The following is a 19,328-nucleotide window of genomic DNA, read 5'->3' on the forward strand; positions in this document are numbered from 1 at the left end:
CTCCACCGCATATTCACCGAACGCGTAAGATGACAAACACATTGCATACAGCACTTAGATTTCAACCACAAGGGGATACGGGGGCTACCAATAACTTCAATACGTAGCACAATCTTTCCTGCCATTTCCTCTAAGCTCGAAGCCGCAGCGTCTATCCTGAGACAGGAGGAGATCCTGTGGATCCCTCCTTTAGAGGGGAAGTCGCTGACTCGTCTGCTTTACTTTCGCTATATCCTGCCGTGCCCGACGCCCCTTCCGATGAGCCAACTCCGACAGCCTCATCCACTCCGCCGCTGTTTTCCTGATCGTCGTCATCGGGGCCGAGCCAGCGAGGGTCGACTTCCCATCCTCCCATCAGGCACCGGTACACAACGCACGCACGCCGCGCATCTTTCAGCGTTTTATACACATTCAACGAGAAACCCTTAGTCTTGAATCTGCCGTTTTCCCTCCATTGGCATCGCCAGAGTTTTCGGGAGGCATCGAAATACACCCCCGTCGGCAACGGGGAGGCAGCTGAAGCACAGGGGCTTCGCCGTCCGCCTCGAGAGCTGTGATGGCCTGCGGTGGACGGGGGCCACAGCGTGTCAGCTGCCGCGTCATTTCCGCCTTCACGTCCCCTGCCTGGTCGAACAGACGTTGATCGTTTCCCGCTTCCATCGAGTGACGATACAACAGCTTTGCCTTCGCCTGCTGCGCGCTCCGCTTCGTCGCTCCGCCTCCCGGCGTGACCTCGACCTGGCGTCCCGCCAAAGTCCCCATCTCCTTCGAAACCCTCCTGCCCGTCTGCGCCTCGCCCTGGGAGGCCTGACCTTCCCGCAGCGGCCCTCGTTGTCGGGGCGCGCAAAAACGATGGCGACGACTCTCCAACGCCCACCCGTCTTCGCCCCTTGCTCAGCGACCGCGGGGTCTCTGCGCCCGAAAGACGCGAGGATGGACGGAGCGTATCTCCGAAGCTACCACTCTGGCTGCTACTGTCTCTCCTGCCGCCCGGGGTCGCAGCCCCACCGCCTGCACGTGGCTTTCTGCTCCGTCCCTGGAAACGCCGCCCGTATCGTCGACGCGAAGGGGCAGTTAGAAAACGCTCAGAGCCACTACTCGTGTAGCCTCGCTCATCGGCTGAAGAAGAGAGAGAGACCGCCTCGTCTTCGTCCCATCCCGGGGACAGAAAAGCCGGAGTCTTCCTGAGAGAGGAAAAGGAGGCAGATATACATGTATGCCTCTGTGAACTATGGCCGAATTCCGTTTGTGCGCGGCGAATTCCGTTTGTGCGCGGCGAATTCCGTTTGTGCGCAGCTGCTCTATCTAGCATCCCAAAAAGAGAGCGCTAGGCCAAACAAACGCCTCATGTAGCGGTAACTAAGCGCACTCTGAAGTCGGTCTAGCTACCTTACTCAACGAATACCCCTTTCCCCGCCCCTGTCCCCCCTCTACCCCCCCTAGGCCGCCTCTGCAAGGGTATCGTAGAGTATTTGATCTGCTAGTGGCGCATCTGGGCGACGCATGGAGTATTGCATACTTATTTGCCACCGTCCAGCTTTCGGGATCTACGCCTCTCTCGCTGATTACACATCCAGACCCTCCCGTCGGAAGCCGCCTAGCCCTGGTATGCCTCTGCCTCGAGTCTATCCCTTCTCCTAGATTGCTCACCGTATGACCAGCGGGGTAGCTCTACGACGCTACGCTTCCGCCCTACACTGAAGGTCACTGGAAGACAAAGATACGTGGGCTTGCTATATGGTAATATGGCTTGGTTGTTCGCAGTGGAATTATTTCAGCGACTTCCCAGGCAGAGACAAGGCTACGACACAAACTGCTTCGCCAGGGCACTCAGCAAACGTGTGGCTTAGACCCGCGCGTCGCATGCTTTTCCTACCTGCCAAAGGGCCGCAGACCGACAGTTCGATAGGCGCTGGCACCCCAATGGCCCCCTTGCCGCCTCCAGCTCGGCGTGCCATCGGATCGAAGGGCCCCCGCATCCCTCAGATCGCATCTCCAGGGAGGAAGGTCCTCATCGTCCAACTGGAGTTCGTCGGCGGCCATGTGCATCTTTTTCCACCGGTATCCGCCCCGAGCGCCGAACACGCAGGGCGACCTCACTGAGCAAAGAGAGCCAAACGTACAGGACGAAATGAAGACGCACCTCACGGTGGGAGTGCAGAACGAAAGATCACGCAAGGCGTCTGCATAGCGACATAAGGACGGAGCGCTGATCATGGTGGAGAGGCGGAGATCGCCTACCACGTCACAACGACTCTGGACAGCACTCAAACGCACCAAACGCATATCGCTATCGCCGGTAGGCCGAGAAAGCTTCATCCAGGGCACACTTCATGGGCTGGGGTGAACTATCGAAAAAATGAAGGAAGTCTCTCGGCGTGCACGTGCCAGCTACCGGCGTAGCGTCACGCAGTGGCAAGGTACGTACAGACTGGCTTGTCGCTTTCCGCGTCTTCCGGAGCATCTCGCGAACCGAAGTCCTCCAGACAAGTGCCGGCGGACTTTGCTTCCCAAACGCCGCGGAGTAACTCTTCAAGAAACGAGCAGCCATCTTGTCGGATATGTTGCTCTGCGAGTCTCTGCCGCTTGCTTCTCACAGCAGCCGGCTCCGCTAGCTCCCCCCGTTGCCCCTCGGGCAGCGACTGTTCTTTAGAAACCGAGTGGATGTGTTTCTTCATATTGGCAGACTCGTTCTGCTCACCCTGCGCCACCGCCCTGTCCAGCCTGGCCTCTGCTTCACTTCCATAGACGCCACTGCCCTCCTGGCTTGCCATGGTTCCTTCCAGGCCTCCCTCTGCAGATCTACGCAGAAGCGACGTAAGCGGATCACTGTCCCCGTTCAGTTCCTGTTCTTGCTGTTCCCGGTTCACTTCGTTTAGCTCGAGGATACCAGAAAGAAACAGAGACGCCTCCTTCCCCAGTTCAGTTTGCCACGCCACATCCCTCTCTTCTCGCTGACCCCGCTCATCTCTCTCCACAACCGCATCGCTGAGTGTCACGGCCGGCGAACCTCCAGCTCCTTCGCCGCACCAGTGGCTTTCATCATGCCCCGTCTTCGAAGCTAAGTGCGTCTCAGGCTCGCGTAGGCGTTTCGCAGGACCGATTCCGCGGCTCCCTGCTGCGTGCGACCCGTCCTTCTCGCGCTTCAGCGGCCCTTCAGCCACCCTCGTCGGACCGAAGGCGCCCTGTGCACCGCCCCCCATTATGCTGCAGAAGGCTGCTGCCACGCCATCGGCAGCGCATGCTGCAGCACAGGCACGACGAACACAGAGAGCTGAAACCGAAGGTAACGCAGCATGACGAGAAATGAACTGGAAAGGGAGACATAGATGCGATATGGAAAAACGTTCTTCTCCAAACGCGGAGAGGGACGCAGACTCAAGGAGAGACGCGAATCTGAAGTGAAAAAGGGGCGCTTCTAGACAGACAGACAACATGGAAGGTAACGTAGGAGCTGAAGAGGGATGTTTGCCATCTGTTGTGACTAGAAGGAAAAACTTGAGACACGAAATTCGCGACAGGAGGGCAGATGCAAGCGCGGGACGCCATTACGAAAGGCCACAGATCACGTTTCAGCGGACGCGAGTGGCTTGCAAGAACACAAGGACGCGGAACTGGGAGAGGATAGGGTTTATCCCACCCCCTGCCCCTGCAGTGGAGCCTGTCGTGTACGCTTCTCACTTGCGGTTGCCTCCAGGGCGTCCCCGGATCCTTCAGAACAGTTTGCGCGTGCAGCGTCTTCCTCCTTCCACTCCATAGCACCTGCACTACAGGCCAATTCTCTCTCCCCTGAAGGCTCTGCCTCAGCCCGCGGTACATCGTCCTCGTCAGCTCTGATGCACTCCAAGGCGCTGAACAGGCCGCTGAGGCCCCTAAACAAATGTGCCGTCCGCTTGCGTTCCCTGGCGGGCACGACCTGGAACTCCGCGGCTTCTTGCTTTTTATGGAGCGTCACAAGCGTTCGCACAAAGCCTACTCCGTCTCCAAGCAAGGCGCGCACCTGCGCCGGATCGACGCCCTGCAGGGTCTCTTTCAGTTCTTGGTCGTTCTGTGGAACCGCAACGAAAAACGCTGCTTCCTTTGCGCTGGCATCGCTGTAAGGGTACGGAGAATCAACGTCTTCTCTCTTGACTGAATCCGCGCCGCCTGCAGCCATCTGAACCTCCCTTCCTGGATCGGCAGAGACTCGCGTGCGCGGTGATGGCGGTGAGGGGCGCTGGAACTCTTGCCCTGCGGCAGCCTTCGAAGAGGGCAAAGTCAAGTCTCCACTGTCTCCTGAGGCACCTTCCAGGCTCTGCACGCCTTGCCCGTCCATCCCCCTGCACGCAGGATCGACCCTCGTGGCCTCGCGGTCCTCCGCCGCGTGGATTCTGTCGTTCGGCGTTGATCCCGCGTCTGCGTTGGTTGACGCGACTTCTGCCTCGTGTCGGGCACGCTGTTCCTTCTCACACTTTATCAGCGGCTGGGCAACGGCATCAATCTGAAGGGGGTGTCCAGCCTCCTCCTGCTCCTCGACACCGGGCTCTGTCCCTCTGCAGCGAAGAGCAGAGAGCGTCGGGGATAGGACGGCGTCGGCCAGCGCGAGGCGCAGAGTGCTATCCACGTCTAGGGATATGTCTGAGATCCCGCTGGTTTCAGTAGTCGTGGATGTATCCGATTCGGGCGAAGCATCGCTTTCACTTCCTCCCGTCTCGAGGCTCTCCTGTCTCTCGACACCGCTCTCGCCTCTCGACGCAGCCTCCGCATCGCTCAGCATATCTCGCTTCTCTGCGGCACGCCACGATGCGCTAGAAGCGAAGCCAGACGCGCTTGCCCGGTCGCAAAGATCTTCGCTGCCGCCTCGCCCGCGAATCTCGCTTTCCAAGTGCGGAAATCGCGAACGAGCTGCTTCCTCAAGCGCCTCACTCGAGCTCCGCCTGTAGAGCCTGGAGCCGTAGTCGGTGTGTCTGGATTTGCGCTTTCGTCCAAGCGAGGAACGAGAGGAGGTGTGACGGTACAAGGAGCACCTCGCGCGCCACCAGAACGGCTCCAAGGCGCCCTTTTCCACTAGCCACTCAGGCATGCTACTCTCGCCTTCGTACATGCCTTCCTCTTCTTTAGTCGCGGCTCTGCTGAGCGACGGCGTCCGCAGGAGTACCTCTCCCGCGGCTGGCAATTGACCATGGCCCCCCGCGGAGGCAGAATGTCGGTCCGGAGCTCGCGTTCCACACAGAAGAAGATGGGAGAGGTCGCCAGAACTGCTGCGACGCGCTGAAAGACATACACACGAAAACACACACAGCTGGCTTGACTGCGAGGTTGCGAGGACGGGAAACAGAAACTGTCGAAAGCGTGTCGGAGACACAACATAGGCTGGCAGGGAGCAGCACTGATGAGGACACAATCACAGAGCTGCCACGATAGCAAGTTTTTGAGATCTAAGAGACGAGGCGCAGACCCGTTCACACAGGAAGGACGAAACCGCTCTGGTTTCACCTATGTAGACTGGGGAGCGCGAGATCTGCAAAGCACGCGGGTCACGACACATTTACACATTGTATACTTTGGCATACACATGTATACATTTGTGAGGGTCAAATGCATGTATTCGGCAACTACACGGGCTAGAACGGATATGCAAATAGAAAGCACACATACATGCATTAACACACATATCTCTGTTTCAGCGGAAACAAGAGCAGGTGGTACATCCGCCGTCACAAACCAATTCACGGACAGCTTTCGCGCAGCCTGACCATTTTTTATGAACTGATCTGTTTCACGGCGACCGCCAAATCCGGCAGACCCTAAGTTTCAAGAATTACTACCACGAACACTAAATATTTCAAATGAAGAATCGCTGCTTCGTCACACTCCCGCGCACCTCGCCCTGCGAAGGCGAAAGCATCGGCCTCACCTTCAACCACATTATCTCCGATCTTTCGTCGTGGAGACGGGCCGCGACTCATCGCGGGGGAGAAGGGCACCGAGACATTTTTGCCTCGCGCCGACGAAAGGGACTCGAATGAGGGGGATTCCCTTGGCTGCGACTCCGATTCCAGACGCTCGGTGTTTCGAGTAACAGGCAAGGGCTCTCCAGACGAAGACGAGGACCCCGAGGAGGACGAGCCTGCGAGATGACCACAGAGACGCGGGAGGCCTGTTGCGTCATTCACCGCCAGAATCACTTTGACAGACAGTTGAAAAAAGCCGTGAGCAACAACTCAAGCATCGCAGCTCGGCAACGCAGAACGCGGCGCGACACAAGGTTACCTCAACGTGATTCTCTGCTGCAGGAGCGAACGACGTGCTATAGACGATTATCGCTGACGGAGGAAATAGGGATGCACTCTAAGGTGGGCGCGTAGCACTACAGTGAGCAGCGTCCACTGTCCCTCTAGCTCGAAGACGTCGCCTCTGCCTCACCTCCGCCGCTGCCGACGCTCCTCTGCGAAGCTCCGCCATCAGAGTGATGTGACCCCGCCGACAGGCGGTCTTCCTTCTCCCCATCGCTCTCTCCGAGCCCGTGCGCACTTCGGGCGCCACGTCGCGACTCTGAACCGTCCGCGCCGGTGGCGTCTGTGCCGCTAGCGGAGCCTGAGCCTGGGGTCTCCAGCGGAAAGCACTGACAGTTCACAGCTGCCCTGGCGGTCATGCTGTCCTGTCCTGGTCGGGTCGCGCTCCGCCCCCGCGTAGTCCCTCGGCGTCTCTCGCCGCCACCAACTGAAGCCGGCCGGGACAGCTGCGGTGTGGTGCACGTCGAAGGCCGCGACGAGGAGCCTCCATCGACTGAACGCGCAGAGGGAAACGCATCCCTGGGTGTCTCAACGCCGTCAACCTGGTCGTGGTGGAAGTGGAACGAAGTGCCGCTCGCCTGTAAAGCGGCGCCCCTCGAGGCCCGCGTCCGCCATCCGCGCCGCGTGACAGGCCCCCCGACCCGGCGCAGGCCCCCGCTATCCGACTCCAAGAGCGGCTCGCCACCAGTCGCCGTCTTGTACGCGGGCTCGTCCGATCCCGCCGAGGGCTGGAAGCTGCGTTCGTCTGAAGCCTGACCAGCCGCGCCGGACCCAGGCGTGCCGAGGGCGGGCAGAACGAGCGCGAGGCGCAAAGGAGACGGCACGGGAAGCGGCTGCTCACCTCGGCCTCCAGATGCCTTCACCGCGTCGCCAGGCCAAATAGAGACAGCGGTGTCATCGCGACGGTGTTTCCTTGCCCCCGGACCTGCAGATGCCCTCGATCCAAAGTCCTGGAACGGCGTGTCCAAAGGTGGCGACGCGCTCGTCCCAGAGGGCGGATGCGCACCCTTCTCTCTCCCGTTCGGAGTTTGGTAAGGAGCCGCCTCGCCCGCGAAGAACTGACCCTGATCCTTGCTGTCTATGTCAGAGTAAAGCCCGGGGGCGACAGCGGTGTCCAGCTGCCTCGCGAGGTCCGCACGCGCGAACGCGTCCGGTTGATCTGTTGAGAACAGGACAGTCCTCTGGCTCCGAAGACGTCGAGTTCGCCTTCTCCTCATCCTCGCGGTTCTCAAAGCGTCTCGCGAAGATGGCAACCTTCTTTTCAACCTCAGAAACCTCTCGAGACGTAGCAAGATGAGAGCGAGGGCGGCTTTGAGACCAGCTGCATCGAAAGAAAGGGGCTGTAACAATTCATGCAGCAGTAGGCGGCTTTGCACGGCCTCAGGGTTGCATCGGATCTCCGGCGTGCTGTTGCCTCCCCAGTTGACCGTTTTCGCTGTGTCGCCAACTCCTACGCCGCCCTCAACGTTTTGGCTACGGGAGTGCGAGGCCTCAGCTGCCCCACCCTGTCTCCTCGTAGAGCGCTTCGTCTGAGGAGTCCAGTCGCTCGTGGGCGGCGAGACGCGGCGCGGCGGCGTATTCGAGACCGAACGGGGTGGCGTCGTCACTGGAGAGAGACCCCGCGGCTGGTTAGGGCTCGGGGCATACGCCTGCGCCCATAATGTAGACAAGAGAGCGTCCGCGTTCTGCGGGGGCGACAGGGGTCTCCGAGGGCTGGTTTGGTAGGACTCATATCCGGCGATGTCGTGCTGAGAGCCTGAAGGACGGCGGAGAAACAAACAGAACACTTAAAAAGACTGCGGCCATCCAAGCATTCTACAGAGACACGCTTCGCGGCGCAGGAGGAGACGGAAGCACACCACCCTGCAAAAAAAGGGAAAAATACGGAACAGTGCTCTCCATGGAGATCAGTCGGCGCACCGCTGCATCAATTGACAGGCCTCTCTCAGGTGAGCGCCGGGGCTGAATCAAGAACTCTTCCCCGTTCCCTTCCCTCTCCCCCCCACCTCCCCGAACAGAAACATCAATGCGTGCGCCTTCCCCTGGCGCGGCAAATGGTATCTGCTTTACCTTTCCCGTCTCCAGGCGCGGACTCTACATCACGCAGTCTGTCTACGGAGTATAGCGACGCGCACCCACTGCTCGCGTCCGCCTCGCTCCTGCAGTTTCTGACGACGAAGTACTCGAACGCAGAAAAGTCCGCAATCCACCGAACGCCTACGCTGTACCACCGGGGGGTCCTGCGCCTGCAGCGTCCCAGATTGTAACGGGGAGCAACAAAAGGCACGCACGCGCTCCCGCCGCCGTCTTCTTCGCTGCGCCCCGCCTGCCGCTGCGTCAGTCGAAAAAGGCTACGTTGTTCCTCTCTCAGATGACGAATCTGGCGCAGAAGGCGCTGAACATCCTCTCCTTGAAGGTGCGCGGAGGCCGATGACAAGCGCCGAAGTCCGGCGCTTGTTTCGTGGTGAGTCGCCTCCTGGTGTTGACGCAGAAGATCCCAGATTTGCTGTTTGAGTCTCTGTATTCTGCCCTCCAGTTCGATACCGCGAGCAGATGTAGTGTCTCGCGCACCGGCAGCGTCGTCTGCAAAGTTGCGGTGCCAGGAAAGAGGGCGCGCGCCACGGGCTCGAAGCTCAAGGGCCAGAAGGGAGACGGCACGGGAGGCAATCGTCCCGAAAGACGTCGCAAAATCGTCTGGCGAGAATGGCATAAAGGACAAAGCCCCGGACAACGGCAGAATGGGTTCGCCAGCGGAAGCTTCGTAGTCGCACGCGGACACATCTGTGAGGCCATAGAGTAGGTACAAAACACGCAATGAGCATACATGCGGAGAGCACGCATACACAAACGGGGATGGGAACCTGCGGCCCTGTAGATCACGACACAAGAAGCAAGCACATATCTTCACGCAGGATTGCACGGAAAGAAGAGATGGAAGGCAGCTGCATGCGACGTACGCCACAAGCGCACAGACCGCCGGCGCGTATTTCCGAGCGCGTACACGACATTGAAGGGAGCGTCGCCCCAAGTGTCTAGAACCCGCGTTTTTACATATAGCATGCCAGCAGCCCATCGATGCCTACCTTGCGTCCAATTCTGAACTGGTGCAGCGTCCGTACCCTCGTTTGTCATTTTTGACCACCATGCCTTCATTTCCTTCACAATTTCTTCTTCTGACTGCGCATTCGCTTCATTCGTGTCTTCAGTCTCTTTCTTGGCTGCGGATGTATCACCAGGACAGGTCAGTGGCTCGGCTTCGCCTTCTCTGTCGTCACTCTCGCTTGTCGCACTAGGCGGCCCTCTCTCGAGTTTCGGATTCCCATCATCGAATCGAGAAGCGTGGCGGGGCGCTCCAGGCCGTGTGCCGGCCGGAAGCCAGACTCGCCGCCTCAGTCTGCCGCCGTGTTGAACATCTCGCGCACTCGCCCATATCGCGATAACATCCCCCTCATCAGGGCTTTCAGCAGGCACTCGCTCCGCAGGCGGCCGCTCCGAGGTTCTTGCTTGCTGTCGTTCTTCCGCATCCCCACCGGCAGAAAAGGCCTCTACAGGGCACCTGCATGTACTGCGACATGCGCGCCTCAGAATGCAAATGCCTGTAGGCTCAGAAAAAAGACATGGCGTCGCGTTCTCTCCAAAATGGCCACATACGCCGCTTCCAACTTGGGAGTGTAGATCCGGCAATGCGCCGTCTTTCTGCAACGTAGAGACGCTTCCTGCGCTCTGCTGTTTTCCTTCGTCTTCGCATGTCGCGTCCGGGTTCCGTAATTCGCTTTGTTGCCCCTTCGCGGCAACAGAGCCTTCCGTCGCAGCCGCTGTCGTCTCGGCTTCGCCTCCACTGTTCGTCTTCGGAGCTCCGTTTGAGATGGTGACTGCATCGGTCTCGCCGCACTTGTGGTTGGCGACAGCCAGCTCTTCCTCGGCAAGGATGTTGGGAGCAAACGGCACAACTGCTACAGCGCTCACGAAAGCTGTGTGCGCTCCTCGCACTCTTCGCCATCTCCCTGGGAGTAACCCGGCATTCCCTTCATGACCATCTCTTGACTCGGTTGTAAATGGATCGCTTTCTCCTCCGCTGTAGCACGCGGCTCGTCGCGGCGTTCGCGCACCGCCGGTTGAGTGTTCTTCGTCGTACCCAAGCGGATTGGTTAAGCCTCTCACTTGCCGTCCGCGGCGGTCTGATGAGGGCGAACAGTCTGACAGGCCATAATGGAAAGAGACAGAAGAGCGAGGAGTCGACGACCGTGACTCTGCTGCCTGACTGCCTTCCAGTCCATCCTTGGTGAAGTCCTCTCCGGATCGGCTGCGCTTTTTCGCGCTCGCTCCGGCCCTCCGCGTCCCCATCACGATCGCGCAAGCTCTGCCAGCTCTGTCGCCCGCGCGCGGCGAATCCGAGGGAGAGTACCGGTGACGAGGAGGGCACGCGCGCCTTCTGCGGAGGTCACGGCCGCACGTGATGTGAGGGAGACGCCGGTCGCCCGACGTGGATGTCTCGCCCGACGTCTTATCTGCGCCTCTTGAGGCACCGTAGAGCGTTCTTGGGTAAGGGCCGCCCGAAGAGGGGAGGGGCCCCTGGTCAGGCTCATACGATCCGTCCATTCCCGGGAGTGACTCAGTGCCTTTCTCTGCGGCGTCGTCGTTCTTTAGAAGCTCACGAAGGCCGACGGAAGCAACGCTTGTGCTCTCCTCGCGGCCCTCGCTAAGACTTCGGCTGCGACCGCGTGACCCGTGTCTGTGCCTGCGCATGTGCGCAGATGCACGAAAAAGATGACGCGAGCGGACCCCGTCGCGAGGCGTCTCTCCGCCAGGGAAGAGGCGTATGGCCTGACGAAAGGGCCCCACGTGCAGAACCTGGCGCGCTGCAAAGAGCGTCACGCGACAGCAAGAGTCTCGTTGACTCGCCATCCTGCAGTCCTCTGGGGAAAGACTCTCAGGGGAAGCTTCGGTATGTCTCTGCAGACACCCCTGCACTGGGCCGCCACTTGGTGGTTTTCCAGGCGTCCTCACCTGCGGCTCGCCCTTCGTCATCTTGCCGGTGTCTCTTTGAAGAGGAGCGCCAAGCTCGTCGCGACTGTCGTCTTTCTCATTTGTCTGTTCTGGTTTCTCACCTGCAGCGGACCCCGTCAGTGCCCTTCGCGCTAGGCGCTCGCTCAGACAGCCATCGCCCCCACTCGCTACGGCTGTGGCTCGGTCCATCCGGCAGCTGCTGGCTGGGCGCTGGTCGCGCGCGGCCTGCCTGAGCTGCTCCTGATCGCACCACCATTGCGTCAGGGTGTGTTCCACGAGTCGGCGAGGGGCCATCAGAGCTAGTCGACGCACGCTTGCGGAGGCAAGTGCCGCGGCCGCTAGTGTCGCTTGGATCTTTTCCGCGCCTCTCTCTTCCGGCCGAGCCTGTCGCACAGCATCGGACTGCTCTGACGAACTGGCTCGAGACGATCTCGAGAAGCAGCGGCTTCCTGGTCCCTTTCCGCGTCGCCACACCGTGCGCGCCACCGCCAGAGGCGCAGTTCCAGGCGTGAGACTACCCTCGCCCGCCTGGCCATGCAGTGCACCCCTTTCTCGCTGAGCCGCGGCTCGTGCTGCACCAGCGCTGGCGGAGGGCCCCGGCGAGTGAATGGACGCAGTCCCGCGGTGAAGATCGCTGGCGTCCTTCGTCGTCGTAGCGCCTCGCACGGCAGCCGTTGAGGTCTGCAAGCCCGAAAACGTGGCGCCGGGAGTTGGAGACTCCACGACGAGTCCGTTGGGAATGGGCGTCTCCGCGTGCGGCGGCGATTCCGGTCGGCGCGACGGCTGCGACGACGCCTCTACTGCATGGGTCACCGTCGACGCACAGGGTATCGGAGGTGGGGGTTGCCGCTGGCGTTCAAAGAAAAACCGCTCCGCCAGGCACAGGCGTTTCTTCGAAGGCGAAGCCACGCGCTGCGAGGCGCAGGATGCCGCACGGTCTCTGGCCTCAGCGTAGTCCCCGTCAGCATTCGCTGGCCCTGTCCCAAGGGGCGCGTCCGCGCTCTCGGTGTGGTCGCGCTGCGAATACGCTTCTGAAGCAGCAGCCTGCTCACGGTGAGCCGCCTCCGCCTCGGGCCCTCTCGGATCTGCGACGTGGATGCCGCTGACCCGCGGAGAGCGCGGCGGCCGTTTGCCACCTACGCCTCCACTCTGGACTGTAGACTCTCTCGAGTGCTGCCGGCTGCCAGCGAGGGGGTGATGGCACGCAGAAAGCGAATGTGATGCACGCGAGTCGACAGATACTTCTTCAGACTCTGGAAGCGACGCATTCAATACAAGAACTGACCCTGCTGCTGGGCTGGAAGTACCCGATGGAGGCGCGGCTGCAGAGAGTGGAGGCGAGCGACGACCTGAAGCGACACAGCGGAGAAGGGAAAAACGGCGTTCGTATAATGCACGACACGCAATCTCCAGAAAAATGCACGATTCTGGCGTAGCATTCCTGAATGCGCAAAGGCCCGCGCCCTACACGCCGCCTACTGCGACCCGTGTCTACTCGCCGGCGCCGCTGGATCTATTCTAGGCTTGGGATCCTCCCTCCATACCCTGGTCATCTACTCTGTCGAGAGAAGGGCCGCCGGACTGTCCCTATGTGGCAGCACCACAGCAACCCAATGCCCGTCACGTTTGGCGGGTGCACCGTCAGGCGCCCGTGCTCGCCTCAGCTGTTGTGCGGCCCTCGTCTGCGCAAGGCGCTGCTTCGTACCTCGCGAGTCTCCCTCCCCCTCCTCTCCGGTTGCTCCTTTTCCGTCTGCCAAAGAATCGGCATCCTCGCGCGCCTCGGCGGAGCCCGTCGACGGCCTGTCACTCGAACGCGGAGGCAACCCCCGCTCTTCGCACCCTAGCGCCGCGTACGGCTCCGCCCCGCAGACAAACGATACATGCCCCAGAGACGGAGAAGTGACCAGGAGACTTGGGATGGAGGGAGAGTGTGCGAGAACCGGGGTCGAGGCATGCTGCTTGTAGGACACCTCCCCGGGGTGAGCCGGTGTCGTCGCGAGAGGCAGCGGCAACGGGAAAGAGAAAGACGGAGACCGACGTGCTGGTGCCGCCTCCCCATGACTTGGGAGCTCGCTCCCCTGAAGCGTGCTCGGGCAGTATTTGTCGGCGTCGACGACATTTGACGCCGACGCGTCCGCGTCACCGAGTCCCGCGGGTGTTCGCAGCACGCGGCAGAGAGGCCCAGAGAATGAGGAAGCTGTGGACGCCGTGGACGTTGTGCCCTCCGCAGGAGAAAAAACGCAAGATGGCTGCTCGCCGAAGACGGCAGCAGAAGTCAGTGAAGAGGGGGAGGAGGAGGAGTCAGGCGGCGCGTACTGCGTGCTACCGGTGTCTGAAGGGAAATTGCCACACTCGAGTTCCGCGCCGTTCGCGGGGCGGCGGGGGTTCGAAATCGGTGCCTCATCGCTATCGAACGAACTAGGGGACGGTGCATCGGCCACCCTCCCGGGCTGGTCGTTGGAGCCGCCAGCAGCCGGACTCATTCTTGTGGATGTATCAGACTGCCCGCCTGTTCTGCGGTGGAAACGGGCTCCACGAGGGCCTGTGAAAAAAACTGCTGCGTAAACGGAATCCAGCATACATAATCTCCCATCAAGCAAAAGCAGAAATCCGTGACTCTCAAGGGCGGGGCTCGCTGAAAATACGCTGCAGACGAACGAACGGGCAGCAAATGGGACGAATGAACAACGAGCACACGAGACGAGGGTCGACGGCTCGCGGGTGTCACACGAGGCAGCAGGCACGGGCAGTGAATGTGAGGCGCGACTAACGAAAAACAGGGACGAGGATGGGAAATGGAACAGCGATACAATAGACGGAAGACCAAATCCAAAACAGCAGCAGCTTGCTAGAGAAACACCAACAGTTTCTCACACGCCCGAAAAAGCCAACCCATAATGCGGCGATAGCAGCCCCGGATGTCGATATCGATATCCCCGGTGGAAAAACTTCTCTGCGCCAACGCTGCTACACATGGCGGAAGAGTAAAAAGCCTCAACAGCAGAACTGAGGTGTATGTGAGGCATTTGAACGGTAAGCATCCTCCAGGAAACGGGAGGTAGCTATATGAGCGGAACAGCGGTCACACGGCACACTAGCAGTAGAGCGAGCGCAGGCACGAAATGTCACCACAGTCACGCGGAAAAATATGTGTGTGCCTGAACAATGACTGAGAGAAAAAAGGATATTTGAGACGAACTTCACGTGTGCATGCTGGCATCGGTTCGTCAATAGAAAAACGACGATTTGCACATTTTTCTTCCGCATGCCTCAACCGACACCGGCTTCACAAGCTGCGGGCGGCGGTAGTGCAGCTCCCCTGGTCCGCTTTCGCGCAGCTTTATCGATGACCAAGAAGACAAGGGAACAACACAGTGCCGAAGCGAAAACCACGTGAACTGCTGATACAGGCAGCTAGAGTGTTCTTGTAAGCAGCAAATCGTCCGTGTCTCCTCGTTTGTGACAACTAATACCTGCAAGTGACGAGCCGGCAGGTAGGAGCCGTGGTATCCCCCTACCCGTCCCCAGCATCGAGGACGAACACAAGGTTTGCCTACAGGTCATTTCATTTCATGGAGGAAAGTGTTTGCCTGCAACTGTAAATGGCGTAGGATTCGTTTCGCATTAGATCTTGTTGTTCCACTGAACAGCACGCACTATAGTGAGAACCTAGGTGTATCCGTCTCGAGATCGCCAACGCGCTTAGCAGCGGGGGTGATAGCTTACACAGTTGCTACCCCAAGCATGATTTATTCTTTCTCTTCAACTGCTAGTCAAGAATGAAGGCCTGTTGGCAGTGAGGTTTTGCATCATAACCGCGAAGTTTCAATGGCGTCATGGTTCAACCATCGTAGTAAATTGTAGCTGTGCGTATTATTCATGAGTCTATGGCACACCGGCTGTAAAATTCATCGATCCGCCACGTCGGAAGCGAGGCGGGGATCATTTACACACCATAGGCAGGTATTTGGCTGGCTTCCGCTATACTCCATAGGAATCAGAGGAGCGTCGCACTGTCCTGGGAACGGCAAGCTGCGATATTCCCAGGTTTGCATCCGGCGCACCCCCTATTGATATGGCATGAGTGAGACTCTGGTATGATGGTACGACTCGGTGGTGTGGGTTTTTTCTAAGAGAAGTCATGACATCATCGTCGCGGTGCACGCTGTTAGGCCGTACTCAAGGGAAGATAGGAGCATGCCCCCAGCTAATCTCACGGAGGTTCACACGAAGTCTCGTACCTCCACTCTGTCATCATTTGAACATAAAACACAGCGGAACCTTGAGGGCAAGCTCACGCCACCTAACGCAGCCGACGTAGTTGCGAACCTGCCTGAAGGGCACCATAACCTGGAGACCGACGGTAGTTCTTACGACTCAGCTCGTTCTCAGGTTAATCCGCTAGTAATTGTCATCAGTCGTGTCCGCGCCGAACAAGGGAAATCGCGGGGAAAAAAATACATGGCAACATCCCTCCCTGCTTTTCGCGTATGCAACCCTTTCCCGCCCCAATGCAGCAGATCGTGGACGCATATAGTGCCAAATTCCTCAATTGAGTAGAGGGGCGTGCCACGGGGGCGTCTCATACGGGGCTGACTGAACTCCGGCTCGCCCTAGGGCCTGATTGCGCAGGAGATGCTAAACTGGCGTAGCCACGAGGCTGCATCTCTGCTGGTTGTCTCTGCATCAGAGTGAGTTGGCGCTTCCTGAGTGATTCGCGCGGTTGTGCCTTTTTTTCGTAAAGGAAAGGAGTCGTAGGCTGCGTGCAAATGATGCCATAGCGGCGTGTTCCTGCTATCGCAGGTTCCAGCGGCCATCTCAGGCGACATGCTGTTACTCTCTGATACTATAGCTTCCCTAGGCGCGGAAAACACTGGCGGCGAGCAGATTCGTTCGTGGTGTGCACGTCGTCCACTTTCCATGCTTTTCACGTGGTGTGGACGTGGCCTGTGTGAAAAAAGTGGCACACAGGGTGGGCGAACCCACATTGGAAACCAGCGGCGAGTCTCGACGAATGTCTTGCACGGTGGCGAGCTGCGCCGCTCGGCGCGCCGCTCACCGTCGAGTGTTGCGCGGACGGTTGAAACCCGCGCTCGGAGGGACCCTAGCGCGCTTCGCCGGTTTGAGTTTGGCGCACAATTCCTTCCCTGTGGACTCCAACTTCCTCTGTAGCATTGCCAAATATTCCTCACATCTCTCCGGGAGATTCATTTCCTTGCGTTTTTTGCAGGTCATCAGAGCGACACTCCCTGGCTTTCCTGATTTCGTGCCGGCTGTTCAGAAACCCTGAAGTCATACTAGCCCCGGCCGACGAGCCGCGCGACACTCCCGTTGCGCCGCATCATTCCTCGTTCCCCTCATTTGTATCCCACCGCGACAATCAGCACACGTGCGTCAGTGGTTTTTGTCTCCCTCCATCGAAAAGCGCGCGGTGAAGAACTGCAGTTCGCGCTCGCTGATCCCTCACTCCATTACGTAGCTTTTGGCTTTTGCCCCACGCTACTGCGCAGGTTCTTGCCCTTCGTGGCATCGCTTGTCCGCCTGTCGGGCTTTGGTGCTCCGACCTATGTGTAACGATTCGGGTGGCTGCAGCTGCTTCAGCCGTAGCTACATCACTGCTCTGACTCGGTAAGTGAGGCAAGTGTCTGGACGTCTCCCCCTCCCCGTGCGGCAAGATCCTGACCCCGCTACCCAGCTAGGCAAAGGCGGTCTCGTTCGTGATTGTTGTATGCATTAGCATGAGCACTTTGAAGATCTGCTGAACGAAGCCTCCAGAGTCAAAGTCTGGCTCGTGCAGTACTCGCGGGTGCCTTGCCTGTGCAACCGCTTCTAGCTGTTTCCTTGCCAAACTCTTCGATTCGCCGCGCAGTCACCATGGCACAGTCGAAAGACAACCGTGCAAGACTTTTCTCTCAGTCTAACATTGCGCTCCCAGAGGCGAAGTCGGGGTCACAGGGGGCGATTGAGGCTTCACGTGGTGTCGCCTCCAGCGAATCAGAAGGTGTACTCAGAGGGGCAACTCTGACATCCATGCCGTCGGTGCCCACAGAGTTCTTTGCTGAGGACAAGATGAAAGTCAATTCCGCCAGCGAATCTGAAGGCGTTCTCAGAGCAGCGACGCTTAAGTCCATGCCGTCGGTGCCCGCAGACTTCTTTGCTGAGGACAAGATGAAAGTCAATTCCGCCAGCGAATCTGAAGGCGTTCTCAGAGCAGCGACGCTTAAGTCCATGCCGTCGGTGCCCGCAGACTTCTTTGCTGAGGACAAGATGAAAGTCAATTCCGCCAGCGAATCTGAAGGCGTTCTCAGAGCAGCGACGCTTAAGTCCATGCCGTCGGTGCCCGCAGACTTTTTTTCTGAGGAGAGGCTGAGACGCGCTCGGACGTCAAAATTGACGGGAGCCTTGAGCATGATTGACGAAATGCTCGACGATGAGAAAGTTGCGCAAGCCAACGAAACCGGCGATTACAGGGTTAAGCTCCAAGGACGTGAGTCGCAGGACAAGGGATCATCCAGTCTGCTTATCAGCGTTTAAATGAGCGTACGCCTTATGGTATTCGAAAATTCGTTGACGACAGACACTTTTACAGGATCTCCTCCGCTGGTACTTGCTGCACGTTGTAACCGCTCAATACAAACGTTCGTATTAATTGTGGTGGGCATACACCGTTATCTTGTGCATGTGAGATGAGACTCTGCTTTGCGTTCAGCCGACGGAGGGATTACGGTGGACATCTGGGACCTTTCTCTCTACCCTCTGTGGTTCTATGACCACTACCAGTCTCTGCGTAGAGAGTATCTTAAAATGAGGGTGAGTTCAGCGGGGATGCTTGCGCTTGTGTTCAAATACGCAACAGGCATATGCGTTAGCAGCAGGCAAAGCACTTTGCCACCGAAACGCCACACATCAACGCCCGTGTCCTGAGTCGCCAGTAGAGCTTCGTGAAAATCGTTTCTACCTTCAAATCGTAATATGTAGACTCCTCGGGAAATGGTGATAAATCATCCAGTCTAAGAGGTGATCACTCGTAGATGCTGCTAACCATACTAGCATCTGAGGAGAGGTTTTCTCTTGCTGGTTCTGATAAGTGGGAACAGAATCCCATCTATTTCGCAAATTGCAGGGACAAGGGGGCGGTTGGGCGGGGTGGGCGGTCTGTCCATGTGTCTCCGGGTGTCCTATGCTGCCAGGACCCTTCGACTGGCATTGCCTCCTGTGTCGTTTCTTTTGAGCTGAGACGACAGTGCCACCTGAATACGTCGTGGAAAACAAGAATTATGCCAGTATATGTCGTCTTCCTCTCAACTTCCGCGATAGAAGTGCTGCTGACTTCATGCTTGCACGCCTCGCACAAACATCGGAGGAAACCCGTGGAAGCCCCGGCCGTGGATGGCATGTTGGAAGGTCGCCGCTGCATTGTTACGAAGTGGATGATTTTGTTGAGAATGCGTCCGCTGTTTGTTTGATCAGGCCAACCCAGACCGCACCCCGGAGCAGGAACGATACACTCCCCCCCATCCTGGTGTAGATTACATCTACAACCAGTGCCCATTTGTGTCTCATGCAGGCAACATGGACTTTATTAGCATGAGTGCGCACTGCATCTTTCCTGATGGGGCCCGATTGCCAGCCGATGTGGACAAGTCCATGCGGAGTCGCCCATTCTTCGCCAATGCAGGAAGCATCAAGTGTGATTGGTTCGGGTGCGGTAAATGATCACCGACATCCGTGGTTGTACTTTCCTTCACATGTAACGGGTATACTCCGGGAAGGATATGACCTGTCAACGTGAAATAGGGGGTGCGATGGCGCCTCCGCGCGCGGGTTTCATATGTTCACATGTTTTTTTGTTGTCTATGCAATCCGATCCAAACTGCCCGTCTATAGTTATGCTTTGAAACATAGAAGCCGGAGGACGAGCTTTAACTCGAGCCACGTAGCATTCTGATGCGCGCTTGGATGATTCTGAAGGGCTCATCCAGCCTATCTCTCCCTTCACATACACGCCGTATCGCAAACATACAAGAGCGAGAATCGGTGCTTGCA

At 58.5% G+C, this 19,328-nt stretch overlaps 2 protein-coding genes across 2 annotated transcripts; one reads left to right on the forward strand and one right to left on the reverse strand.

Annotated features, from left to right (window-relative positions):
- Positions 1-151: 151 nt before the first annotated feature.
- BESB_078850 (uncharacterized protein) lies at positions 152-13,765 on the reverse strand (the record flags this gene model as incomplete). Its single annotated transcript, XM_029366247.1, has 9 exons — positions 152-1,184; positions 1,877-2,099; positions 2,429-3,244; positions 3,682-5,250; positions 5,897-6,109; positions 6,406-8,031; positions 8,346-8,969; positions 9,359-12,631; positions 12,988-13,765. 9 exons carry the CDS (start codon positions 13,763-13,765, stop codon positions 152-154), a joined length of 10,155 nt encoding a protein of 3,384 aa, XP_029217678.1.
- Positions 13,766-17,156: 3,391 nt separating this feature from the next.
- On the forward strand, positions 17,157-18,998 carry BESB_078860 (uncharacterized protein; the record flags this gene model as incomplete). The annotated part of the gene is made up of 3 exons (XM_029366248.1): positions 17,157-17,769; positions 17,992-18,092; positions 18,753-18,998. 3 exons carry the CDS (start codon positions 17,157-17,159, stop codon positions 18,996-18,998), a joined length of 960 nt encoding a protein of 319 aa, XP_029217679.1.
- Positions 18,999-19,328: the final 330 nt, after the last annotated feature.

This window comes from Besnoitia besnoiti, chromosome VII, assembly GCF_002563875.1.
Source record: "Besnoitia besnoiti strain Bb-Ger1 chromosome VII, whole genome shotgun sequence".
Classification (NCBI taxonomy): Eukaryota; Apicomplexa; class Conoidasida; order Eucoccidiorida; family Sarcocystidae; genus Besnoitia; species Besnoitia besnoiti.